The sequence below is a fragment of the Pristiophorus japonicus genome, chromosome 3 (assembly GCF_044704955.1).
Source record: "Pristiophorus japonicus isolate sPriJap1 chromosome 3, sPriJap1.hap1, whole genome shotgun sequence".
Classification (NCBI taxonomy): domain Eukaryota; kingdom Metazoa; phylum Chordata; class Chondrichthyes; family Pristiophoridae; genus Pristiophorus; species Pristiophorus japonicus.
In genome coordinates this window covers 113,105,079-113,117,306 of record NC_091979.1, presented here as the reverse complement: position 1 = coordinate 113,117,306, position 12,228 = coordinate 113,105,079, and the positions used below count along the sequence as shown (strand labels likewise).

Genomic DNA, 12,228 nt, shown 5'->3' with positions numbered 1-12,228 from the left:
TCACTAGGTTGATTTCAGAGATGAGGGGGTTGACTTATCAGGAAAGGTCGAGGAGGTTGGGCCTCTACTCATTGGAATTCAGAAGAATGAGAGGTGATCTTATCGAAACATATAAGATTATGAGGGGACTTGACAAGGTGGATGCAGAGAGGATTTTTCCACTGACAGAGGAGACTAGAACTAGGGACCATTTTCTTAGAATAAGGGGCCACCCATTTAAAACTGAGATAAGGAGGAATTTCTTCTCTCAGAGGCTTGTAAATCTGTGGAATTCGCTGCCTCAGAGAACTGTGGAAGCCGGGACATTGAATAAATTTAAGACAGAGATAGAAGTTTCTTAACCGATAAGAGATTAAGGGGTTATCGGGAGCAGGCAGGGAAGTGGACCTGTGTCCATGATCGGATCAGCCATGATCGTATTAAATGGTGGAGCAGGCTGGTGGGCCATATCTCCTGCTCCTATTTCTTATGTTCTTGTGTTCTTAAATTAACATAAATTAACATAACTGACACTACTGTAAATTTTCTGGTGTTTCATGATTACAGAGATCAGGCTAACAATACAATTCTAAATTATTTTGTTTTAAATAAATTCCTATTTTGAGGTTTTTTAACTTCATGGCGGTAACTACTCTTCATTATATGGTAAGATTGCTGAGTCCCCATTAACGTTCAGATATTATATATTTTATAGGTTTTACTTTACTTTACAAAATACACAGCAGATGTCTTTTCAGAGGTTTTTTGGTGTAAAGTGAAGTACAAAATATATACACACAAGCACTGAAAACTAAACAGTAGGTTTACTAAACCTTATTCACTTCCTACTCTCGCTATACAGACTTATCTCTGAGTCACTTTAGGTAATCTTCCTTGCTCAGGGAATAACATTATTGTCTGGCAGTTCAAATACTCCTATCAGACTGAAATGATGACCTCGTGTCACAAAACATGTTATCAACTTTATTCCACACCACCAATAACCTCTGTCCCATTAGAGTTTCCCCATGCCTGTCAGTACAAGACTTACCTGATTGTGTTTCCAATTACATACAGTGGTGCTCCTGGCCTACAAACAGAAATTGCTTCATTTCTGCATCTTCTGGCGATCTCAACTAGCTTTTGTCCAGATTTATCCACATTTCCAACCAAGAATGTTTCAGAGGTGTCACCATGGTATCCATTAAAATACACCTATTCAACCAAAAATTAATATGGAACAAAAATACATTTCTGTTAATGTTTTCCTTTAAATGAACATTTAAGGACTTGTAAACAGAATGTTGGATTTAAGCATGGCTCAAAGTAATAGTTTTCAAGAAGCCACCATTCAAAGATTGACATAGTAGGATATACAAGATATACAAGAAAGAGTCCCCATCCCTCCCGGTCCCCTCCTAAACTTGTTTCACTGAATGAGAAATGATGAAAGTAACACAGGTGTCAAATTACTTTCTACACATATATGCCTTGTAAAACAATTTATTACACTTTGTACTCTCATCTTGAATTTTTAACATCAAATAATTTAACCAAAGATAAATGATAAATTGTAAAACCAAGGGAATCAATTCATTTTCTGTAGTGTATTAAGCTGTGTTGATGCAAAACAATTGCATTTATATTATTTTAGAAGCTTAAAAGCTAATTTTACAATACGCTGAAGACAGGAAAAAGTTATGAAGTTATAGAACAGGACAGATTTAATATGATCACCCAAGTGTTTATTCTAACCTGAAGAAAATGCAACACGGTCAAGTTAAAAAAAAATGCATTTTTTTTTGTTTATGTTTGAGTCCAATCTACAAATAATTATGATTGCATTACACTTGGAGCTGGATACCTCAATCAAGGTTTTAATAAATGTGAAGGATATTGGTAGCAACAGTATTACTGTCCTAGGAGACTGACACATACAAGCTATGGTTGTCACTGAAGCCTATAATGACAGGGTATGATAATCACAGAGCCGACTCAAAATCAGCAGGAAGAGGAAGATCAAACTCTGCAGAGTGAAGGGAAAAATGCCAGGCTTCTATACATGAGCTCATCTCTCACATTCATCCAAAGAAGCCTCCCAACTCTGCAGTGCTCTGCATTAACTACACAGTGGATTAATAACAATAACATCTTTTCAGGGGGGCGACATGTAGCAGGATTGAGATGACGTGTCACTCTGCCTTACATTGATCTTCGTGTATCTAACTTCAACCCCCAAATTCTAGGCAAACCTGGATCAAACAGAAATAAACAAAAAGGAAGAGGAAGGGGAAGCAGCTGTTTTTTCTTGCCCAGAAATGAATTACACACCCATCTGCACATTCCCAATCCAGAGTTTTTACTGTTGCTGCTGGGGATCAAAATGCTGATCAAAGCTTCATTATTTTCAGATGAAATACTCACTGTGACATCAACGTTGATAATATCTCCATTCTGAAGGGGTCGACTAGAAAGATAAACATTAAGAAACTATAAGAGTGAATTTTTTAATAATCAGCATAACAGAGTAAACAGATTAATGATACCAAATCAGAATAGCCCAGCAATTATTTATGGCTATCTTAGATGAAACAGGACGTCGGATAAATATTTAGCTTTAGATCTGCCCATTTAATAGAGGTACTATAATTATATGAAATTGTAGGGACACCAAATGATGCAGAAACAATACAAACTTTGGCTTTTTTGATACTTCATTAAAGCAACATTTTTTTGTAAGGCATGGCTATATATATTTTATGCATTGGGACTTAAAGTTCTGGGAAAATAGCCTGAACATGCCATCATGTAAAAATAGATTTGTTCAACAGTCTGCATTAAGCTTTAAGAAAGCAATAGAACTAAATGCAATGAGTTGAAACATTAAACATGAGCATATATGTGCTTTGGAGCCTTACAATATAGCTAAAGAATGAATGATATGATAGGATAGGATTTAATAAAACGTTAAGCAGTCCTTCACAAAGATTGATCTTCCTGAATATTCAGAGACCCTTTCGGATTATTACAATACATTTCTGACACAGTAGAAACTATCAATAAGTTTATATTGTATTCTGTGCCGCTTAATGACAAAACATTGAAAATTGAGTAAAATTATAATTATGTGTTTCCTCCTCTCAAGCTGCACATAGTCCTGATGAATCCATTGAACATCCAATTTACATATATTAAACTCATATAAAGTTTCCAAAACTGAAAAATTAGCAGCTAAAATCAAGCAATCACTATCAGTCTGTTAAGATTCACATTTCTTACCAGCAGTGGAAAAGCAAATGCAGAGGACAATAGTCAAAGTTTTTTTATGACCTCAGCTCTGACATATGCATGAGGAAGATATAAGTTCTGCCAGGGGAACAAACTTTCTGTGATGGATTAAGTTTGAAATACTTGGGTGGTAACAAAATATTTTTATGTTAAAGTGGTCATGTCTTGAAATGTTTCAAATCATCATTCCTGCCTGGTTACTGATATAGGGCCCAAGTTTCGAGCCGCGCCTAGAACGGCGCAGTCCCGACCTGGACGCCCGTTTCTCGCGCCACAAAGTGCGCCGAAAAAAAACCTCCAGATTCTCCACCTCCCTGCAGGTCCTCTGGCCCTCGGCACAGCGCAGCAGGAGTTGTAGTGGGCGGAGCCAGGTCCCTGCACTGAAAACAGTGCCAGGACCTCTGCACATGCGCGCTACAGTGGGCGCGCATGTTCAGTAGCTCCAGGCGCCCAAAACTGTGTGGGAGGGGCCTGAAGCACGCAGCCCCTAGCCCTGGCTGAATGGCCTCACTGGGGCTGCGTGAATAAGGCTCCTCCCACGGCCAACTCCTGTTTCCTCCCGACCCGACTCGACTCCCGCTTCCAGACCGGACCCGACACCCGCTTCCCCCTCCCCCCACCCCCGGATTGGATCCGACCTGACCTCCCTCTTCCTCTCTCTCTTCCCCGACCCGACCCAACGCCACCTACCTGTAAATCTGGTGCTGAGGACGGGCCCTGCCCGAAGTTTCGGGCCCGGCCCGTTCAGCCTCCCTCCCCCTTCTCCTTCCCCCCCCCCAATCTCCTTCCCCCCCCAATCTCCTTCCCCCCCCACTCTCCTTCCCCCCCCCACTCTCCTTCCCCCCCACTCTCCTTTATCCCCCTTCTCCCCCCTCCCCCCTTCTCCCCCATCCCTCCCCCTGCTCCCCCCCTCTCTCCCTCTACCCCCCTCCTCCCCCTCCCCTCGCTGTCAGAAACACAGACACTGACAGACAGAGAATGAGAGACACACAGACAGACAGAGAGATAGAGACACTGACAGAGACACACTGAGGGGGGCATCCCAGCACGCTGTTGGAGGGCTCCCGGTGCTGCAGTCGGTCAGTAGAAAATGTTTTATTTATTGATTTTTTTTAAAAAAAATTATTTCTTATTCATTTTTTTTGATTGATTTATTGTTTGATTTATTGATGTATTTATCATTTATTATTGATGATGGCTCTTTATTTGTAAAACTAAAGTGTTTAATGTTTGTAAACTTCCCTTTAAACACCCCCCCCACCATTCCGTACGCCTGATTTGTAACCTACGCCTGATTTTCTAAAGTGTAGACATGGTTTTTTCGAGCGTACAAAAATCTTCACTTACTCCATTCTAAGTTAGTTTGGAGTAAGTTTTCACTGACGAAACTTTGAAAACATGCGTAAGTGGCCGGACACGCCCCCTTTTGAAAAAAAAAATTCTGTTCCAAAGTGAAACTGTTCCAACTGACTAGAACTGGAGCAAACTAAATGACGAGAATTCCGATTTCTAAGATACTCCGTTCTACACCAGTTGCTCCTAAAAATCAGGAGCAAATCATGTGGAAACTTGGGGCCATAGAAACATAGAAAATAGGTGCAGGAGTAGGCCATTCGGCCCTTCGAGCCTGCACCACCATTCAGTAAGATCATGGCTGATCATTCACCTCAGTACCCCTTTCCTGCTTTCTCTCCATACCCCTTGATCCCTTTAGCAGTAAGGGCCATATCTAACTCCCTCCTGAATATATCTAATGAACTGTCATCAACAACTCTCTGCAGTAGAGAATTCCACAGGTTAACAACTCTCTGAGTGAAGAAGTTTCTCCTCATCTCGGTCCTAAATGGCTTACCCCTTATCCTTCGACTGTCTCCCCTGGTTCTGAACTTCCCCAACATCGGGAACATTCTTCTTGCATCTAACCTGTCCAGTCCTGTCAGAATGTTATATGTTTCTATGTGATACCCTCTCATTCTTGTAAACTCCAGTGAATACAGGCCCAGTCGATCCAGTCTCTCCTCATATGTCAGTCCTGCCATCCCGGGAATCAGTCTGGTGAACCTTTGCTGCACTCCCTCAATAGCAAAAATGTACTTCCTTAGATTAGGAGACCAAAACTGAACACAATATTCCAGGTGAGGCCTCACCAAGGCCCTGTACAACTGCAGTAAGACTTCCCTGCTCCTGTACTCAAATCCCCTAGCTATGAAGGCCAATAGCTTCTTCACCGCCATCAATGAATGTGAAAAGATTTAGGGAGGTCACTGGACAGGACATTTTATTTAGGAAATAACCTAACAGTACAGCTGTGGACTGGGAATTTCTTTGCAATTCCTCACTGCGGGCCAATTCATGGAGGAACGTATAGATAGGAAATTACAGTGGAACATATAAACATGACGGACAGGAAAAGATCCTCTGGTCCATACAATTACAATACCTTGTCTATCACAATATATACTGAAAGCATGTGATTTCCTGGGAGAGGCAGAGTTGCCAACTCTTATTGGACACATTCCTGGAGGTTTCACCATATGACCTCCTGTCTCTAACTGCCCCGCCCGCCCAACACATCCATCATCACAGCACCTGTTCCCTGGACATGCTGAACTTGATCTAGTCTATTCGTTTGTTGTAGAGAGCCACGGTAACCTGGCGAATGCAGCATGCCAATTGGAAAGCAAAAAGACTCCATTACCCAATTGGATGATTCTTGCCTGTCAATCAAATTGCCTTTCTTCCCATCTCTGATATTTTTAGAATGAATAAACAAGTGTTCAAAGAAAATGAAAACAATTTTTTTTTAAATGTCCAATTATTTTTTTTCCAGCGTTGCTCACAGCAATGCCCTGGAGATTAATCTTCAATTCCTGGATTGGTAAGCCAAGGGAGAGGTGAAAAATCAGATAAAAACCCAGGTCAATTTGGGGAAAAAATCTGGGAAATTCCTCTCTGACCCCCCACTAAAGTCTATGCTTTACTCATACAAAGTGAACCACTACAACAAGATGAGAGAAAGGAGGAAAATGTAAAAAGGTAAAGAAAAAATAAAGAAACACCCCAGAAACTGCTGGATATATACAACAGGTGCATCAGCACCTGCAAAGAGAAATGAAAGCATAATGTTTAAGTGGAGAACTTTCATTAAAAATCTTGGGTGGGTGGTAACAAAATATTTTTATGTTAAAGCTGTTATGTCATGGAGAATAATTACCAGAGTCTTCATGCAAACTGATAACTTGCTTTTTCTTCCTTCAAATGCTGGCATACTCGTGATGTATTTCCTGCATTTTTTATTTTTATTTCAGGTTTCCAGCATTCACATATTTAAAAAAATGAAATAGTCTACCAATCATTTAAAAGTTTATATGCATAGGGAATATAATAATCAGACCTTAAGTACTTCCAGAAATACAAGTATAAGATTAATCAAATGGACAAATGACCATAAACAAATACCTGTCAGGTATGCCATGACATACCACATTGTTCACAGAAGTGCAAACAGACTTTGGAAAACCTCCATAACCCAGTGGCGATGGGTATGCATTATTTCGGATTGTTTCATGATGAACAATATAATCCAACTGCTCAGTTGTCATGCCAGCCTAAAAAATAAAAAAATGCAATGGAGGAAATAGTACTTTTGATATGCTTTATTTTGGTATGGATTATATAAAATCGAGTGCCTTTTATTAGCTAACAATGCCAGGAAAATAATAAGGGGTCGAAATGCGGTTACAAATCATGCTGATAACGCTGGTGTTAGATGTTAACTGGGAGTTGGGTGTTTGGGAGTGGTGCTCGGTGCTGTTCACGCCTGACGCGAAATTCGCATGTGATTTTTTTTTTTTTTAAGGGCGTTAAAACGTAATGTAGCGTGCAACACCTCCTTAGCGCCTTTCTCGCCACATTCACTTTTGCCGCTCACTTAACAGCTAGCGTCCATGACGTCTGAAAAAGTTGGACTGCACAAGGTGGGGAAAATAATCCGGGGCGTTATTAAAGGGAGTTGCAGCCGGGGCTCAGAGGTCTCAGTTAGTGCTGCGTTTGATGCTCGCAGACAGTTGGCGTTGTACTGCTGTTGACTCGTCAGATTGAATATTAGTATCTCGGACACATTGGTGGGCTCGATATCGGAAAAATGTGAAAGTTGGATTTCACAATGATCGCACACCATGTCGTCCTGTGGCGACGACTTGAAAGGCGCCGGCTGCAGTGACAGTTTAGGGCAAATGTGGATCCTCCCCAGAAGAGACACCCCAGACGGTGGGGAAGGAGGCTTTACACCCTGTGCATTAATCTTATCTTGAGATGTCCGAGGAGCACTGCTTAAGAAGGCCGAGGTTCCTCAAGGAGGTGGTCACGGAGCTTTTCTACCTTCTGCAGACATACCTGGCAGATGACATCGGCACCAGGACCTCGTTGTCAGTGGCAGTGAAAGTGACAGCAGCACTCAACTTTTATGGTACCGGCTCCTTCCAGTGTCCTGTCGGCGATATATGCAGCATCTCACAGTTTGCAATACATTGCTGCATTCGCCAGGTTACCGTCGCTCTCTACAGCAAACGAATAGACTAGATCAAGTTCAGCATATCCAGGGAAGACGTGGATGAGCGCACCTATGGCTTTGCCATGATAACAGGCTTCCCCAGGGTTCAGGGAGCCATCGATTGTACTCATCTGGCATTGCGGGCCCCACCTCACCTGGCCAGCCTCTTCACCTGGCCATGTGCTGAAGACATTGCGCCCCACCCTCCAAGCCTCCGTGCATACAAACGGCAAGAAAAGACTGTGACAAATGAAACACATTTTTATTGACAGAAAACACCATAGTGTGCTGTAAAAAAGCACTAAATTACACCATCATACACAGCAAACAATAACTGAAACCAGTCCCCTTGAAACATTATCACCCACACCCATGTGCAGCTTTTCACATTGAACAAGGACAGCAGCTCTGGGCAGCATCACACAATTCTTTATTGGCTCATCCAACTGCAACTATTTACATTAGTTCACATTAGAGCAAGGTGACCATTTCTGGCCACTAGCACACACATCTTTACCCGCTCTTTCTCACCCCTTCATTTCTCCCTCCTCCCAGGCCTACTGCTCCTCCACAATGGGGCCTCAGTGCCTGCAGCAAGGCTGGTAGAAGGTCACTGTGTTGCTGCCGCTGCCACAGCTGATGGCCAAGCAGTACGTTCCGCACCACCTCGATCCTTGGAAAGACTGCTTGCGGACTGCATCACCTCATTATGGGCGGCAGCACTCTGTGGTGGATGGGTTGCAGAGAGCGGCAGGGGCAAGGGCGAAATGATGTCGTCCCTAGAGAGGACATCACGTTCCAACAGGCCTGACACACTGCTACTCTCCCGGACCAGAGCCTCAGCATCTGGAGCTATCTGGCTGAGCACAGATTGCTGCCGTGCTTCGCCAACGTTAGTTCCCCATGCAACGGATGGGGCCCCAGACACGATGGCAGTGGTCAGTGCTGGCATGGATTCAAGTTGGCTCTGCATCAGAGCAGACTGTGACTGCAGCACATCACAGAGCTGATTGATGCCACTACGCACTGACAACACGACAGTCTGCAGGCCTACCATAGCGTCGGCCTGCTGCTCAATGGATACTGCCACGTTAGCCACAGCCCGTGCCACCATGTCTGGGACCCCATGGTCACTTGAAGCATCCATCACCCATCATCCATTGGTATCTATCAAGGATCAGCTCGATGGGCTGCTGAGACACAAATGCAATCGTTGAGGCAGCCTCCACCCCACTTAAAGCAAGTGCACCGACACTCTTGGGCACCCTTGACAAAACACCCAGCAGATCACTGTGCATCTGCAATGACGGTCTGGCGAGATCTTTGAAGTCGGCCTGATCATCAGAGTGCTGCTGAGCATCACTCAGGCACGCACTCACCCTTCGGGGAGCTGGCCCCCTGATCTCCCGTCCCCGTGGCGTTGCTGCAGGCCACTGGGTCCTGGAGTATCACCCATCTCCCCGACCACGCCTTCCGACAAAAAGCTGCTGGCTCCGCTTTGTGAAGATGCTGGATCGTCGGTCACATCCAGAGAGGCGTCCTCCACCTCCTTGTCCTCTCCATCGTCACCCATAGTGGAAGGCTGACGTGCAGGCCCCTGGCTGTCTTGAGTCATGATCTGAAAGCACAAAGCCAGAGAAGAGTGGTTAGCTGCAGGGGAGAGTGCCAGGAGCAGGAAATGCATTCGAGAATGCCAGTGTGATAGAAAGAGCTGAAGGATTGTGGTGTTAGGCCTAAGCATCCTGTCGGATGCTGCAAAGGAACTCAACATACCGTTACTGTCCCCAGGGGGGTCGGCCACACCCACTGCCATGCCACCAACTTGAACACCCATCAGGGCTGAGACGCGTTCCTCGAACGGAGTCAGGGCCTGCAGGTCAGAGACCCCACCTCCGGTTCTCATCTGTTCCCTGGGGTTGTGGTCAAGCTTATCCTGTGAGATTAAAGAGAATGTCTGAGTTAGAGGCCTTCTAACAGTGTGTCCCAAGTGCCTTACATAGTTTAGTACATGTAACTGTATGAGAGTCTTCACAGTTCGATGTAACTTCCATTCGCTGCGTGGTCTTGCAGTGGCAATGCTTGAATTCGGGGGCCAGGACCTAACAGCCGAACAGTAATGGGGAGGCTACCGGCTTTAGTGAGACGCATATGAAGACTGAGGAGTCAACAACATGAGGGGTGGGTCTGCAGAACTGAGTAGCAAGGCTAACAGCACATGCAGGCCCTTGCAGTGGGTGAGGCTTCAAATGGGAACCTTACATCTGTCTCACCCATGTAGAGCATGGATTCCCAAACATTACATTGAGCAGAGAGTGCACAGTGAGATTTAGAGCTAAGCATCTTGACGGTTCAAATGTAAGATACTCACCTTCATTAGCCGTATCATGTTGTTCCACTTTTGTACCCATTCAGTTGCTGTCCTGGCCACCGTGTCAATCGCAGAAACTCCTTGTGAAATTTCTCTCCATAGGCCTCTGTGAGTTGGTAGCCGCTGCCTCTCCAGGGCATCAAGAAGTGCATCCAGGACAAGTCCGAGAACCGATGGGGACGCTGCCGAGCTGCTGCTGGTTGTGCCATGCTCACCTTCTGAGAGAGTGCATAGGAAGCGAATATACCCCACGGGGTGTTCAGGCGCCCAGTCAACGCCTCAATGGAATCCAGGTGGCATCACTATGTATGTGGCTCAGCTCCAAGTGCCGCATAATTCCCAGATGTAGAGCCCATGCTTAATGGCCCAGTTAGTGCAACGTAGCACATCCAGATAAGTGTGTAACGCCATGATTTTACGCTGCTATCAATTCTTTAGGCGTCAATGCTGAATTTCGCATTTGGGGACTGGGCCTGAAGCGAGACACGAAAAATTTCTCTCATGCGGTGACAATGCCTCAAAAATGGCGGTACTGAATTTCGACCCTGAAAACATTTGAAGCTACAGCTTCTTTTTGCCCAGTTAAAGTAGTTTTTATCATCGAAGGACTATTTTACTGCATCGGTAGGCTCCTTTAGAGTAGGATACCAATACAAAGGGGCTTATTTATTACAGGAATAAACTCAGTACCTCATCCTTCTCAATTGTGTGCACTAAAGTAGATATGTGGACCTGCAAATCAATATTGCCCTCAGATTGAAATTTTGTAAAAAAAATCAAAATTAAAGAATCCAAGCTTCTTCATCATCAAGAGCTATTATGACATTATGAAGTATTTAAACACATTCATTATATCACTGTGGAATTAATACTAAAACTGTAACTGGCTAGTAGTATTGTGAAACCAGGTATACTTAATTCTGAATTCTAACTATTCTTTTTGTAAGATTTGGTGCAATATTTTTCCTCCTGCAGTTGTGACTCCAAATCTGTCTATCTGAAAATCTTCAGCTATGCAGTCAGATGAAGGTAGTTTTTAAATTATTGATATTTTAACATTCTAATTAATTTCTACTTAAAGATTAATGATTAGGACTATGTCTAATTAAAATACTGAAGGTGTGTGTTAGCGGAAAGTTTTAAGATGTCACCATTTAGTTTTGCACTTAGATTTGGCTTTTGCAAAATTAAATATTAGTGTAGTAAAAACTTCAAAATGTACATGCTTTCTCATTTGGCATTATCTATTTGTCATTACAAAGAAAAGAAGATCTAGGTATCAATGTTCGTTTTAAACTTAAAAAAAATTCACAGTAAAGATATGTTCTTGCTTGGTAATCAAATATATGTAATAGAAAGTTAAAGTTTTGATGTCGATCTAGACAACTGTCAAAACACTATTCAGCTATTAGTGAAGTCTTTACTTGTTTCGTAACTTAAAACTTTTCAAATATAAATTAACTGCAAATTAAATAAGCAGTTAAAACATAAGAACAATTTTGCCAAATCAAAATATCTAACTACCACAATTATAACAAAGATAGAGGAAGAGGCATGAAGATACAGGCATATTGTTCATATGGCCCTTTTCAGTTAACCTTTTCAACAACATACATTACCTTTAAACTCTTTCCAGCCAAGAGGAGGATCTGGCGAGCCAGCTGACAGGCTTGTCGAAGACCCTGAATCTGATCTTCATCTTTAATTTCGATGTAGTCTCCCCAGTCTGGTATAATGCCTGTCGTCACATAGTCTGGCTTCTTTATGTGCTTGAAAAAAAAGATTGCAAATGAAGATGAGAAAACTGGAGCGTGACAATGGGATCATTTTCTCAAAAAGAGACTCCTGCTTCATGGCAGTTTGCCCTGAGTGTTACACTGTCGACCCTTCCTGAGCCATCAGACAAACCCCAAGGCTGCTGCAATATTTCTTCAAGTGCCCTTTTGAACTTAACATTGCCCACTTCTAAGTTCTTAGGAACACTGTTAATTCAAAGGACTAACACGAATAGCAGCTTGCTGTTTTGTAGCCCCTGGCCGAA

General features: G+C 43.2%; 1 protein-coding gene across 5 annotated transcripts in view; it reads right to left on the bottom strand.

The window, feature by feature from the left end:
• metap1d (methionyl aminopeptidase type 1D (mitochondrial)) overlaps positions 1-12,228 on the bottom strand; it is a 209,307-nt gene that overhangs the window by 76,101 nt on the left and 120,978 nt on the right. For all 5 annotated transcript variants that reach the window (XR_011592365.1, XR_011592364.1, XM_070874698.1 and 2 more), the window contains exons 3-6: positions 11,807-11,956; positions 6,727-6,875; positions 2,404-2,446; positions 1,031-1,194 (exon numbers count right to left, since the gene is read on the bottom strand). Coding sequence is in view for 3 of the 5 variants with exons in the window: in XM_070874698.1 (XP_070730799.1) it covers positions 1,031-1,194; positions 2,404-2,446; positions 6,727-6,875; positions 11,807-11,956 (506 nt within the window). In the remaining 2 variants the exon portion in view is untranslated. The remainder of the gene's footprint in view (positions 1-1,030; positions 1,195-2,403; positions 2,447-6,726; positions 6,876-11,806; positions 11,957-12,228) is intronic.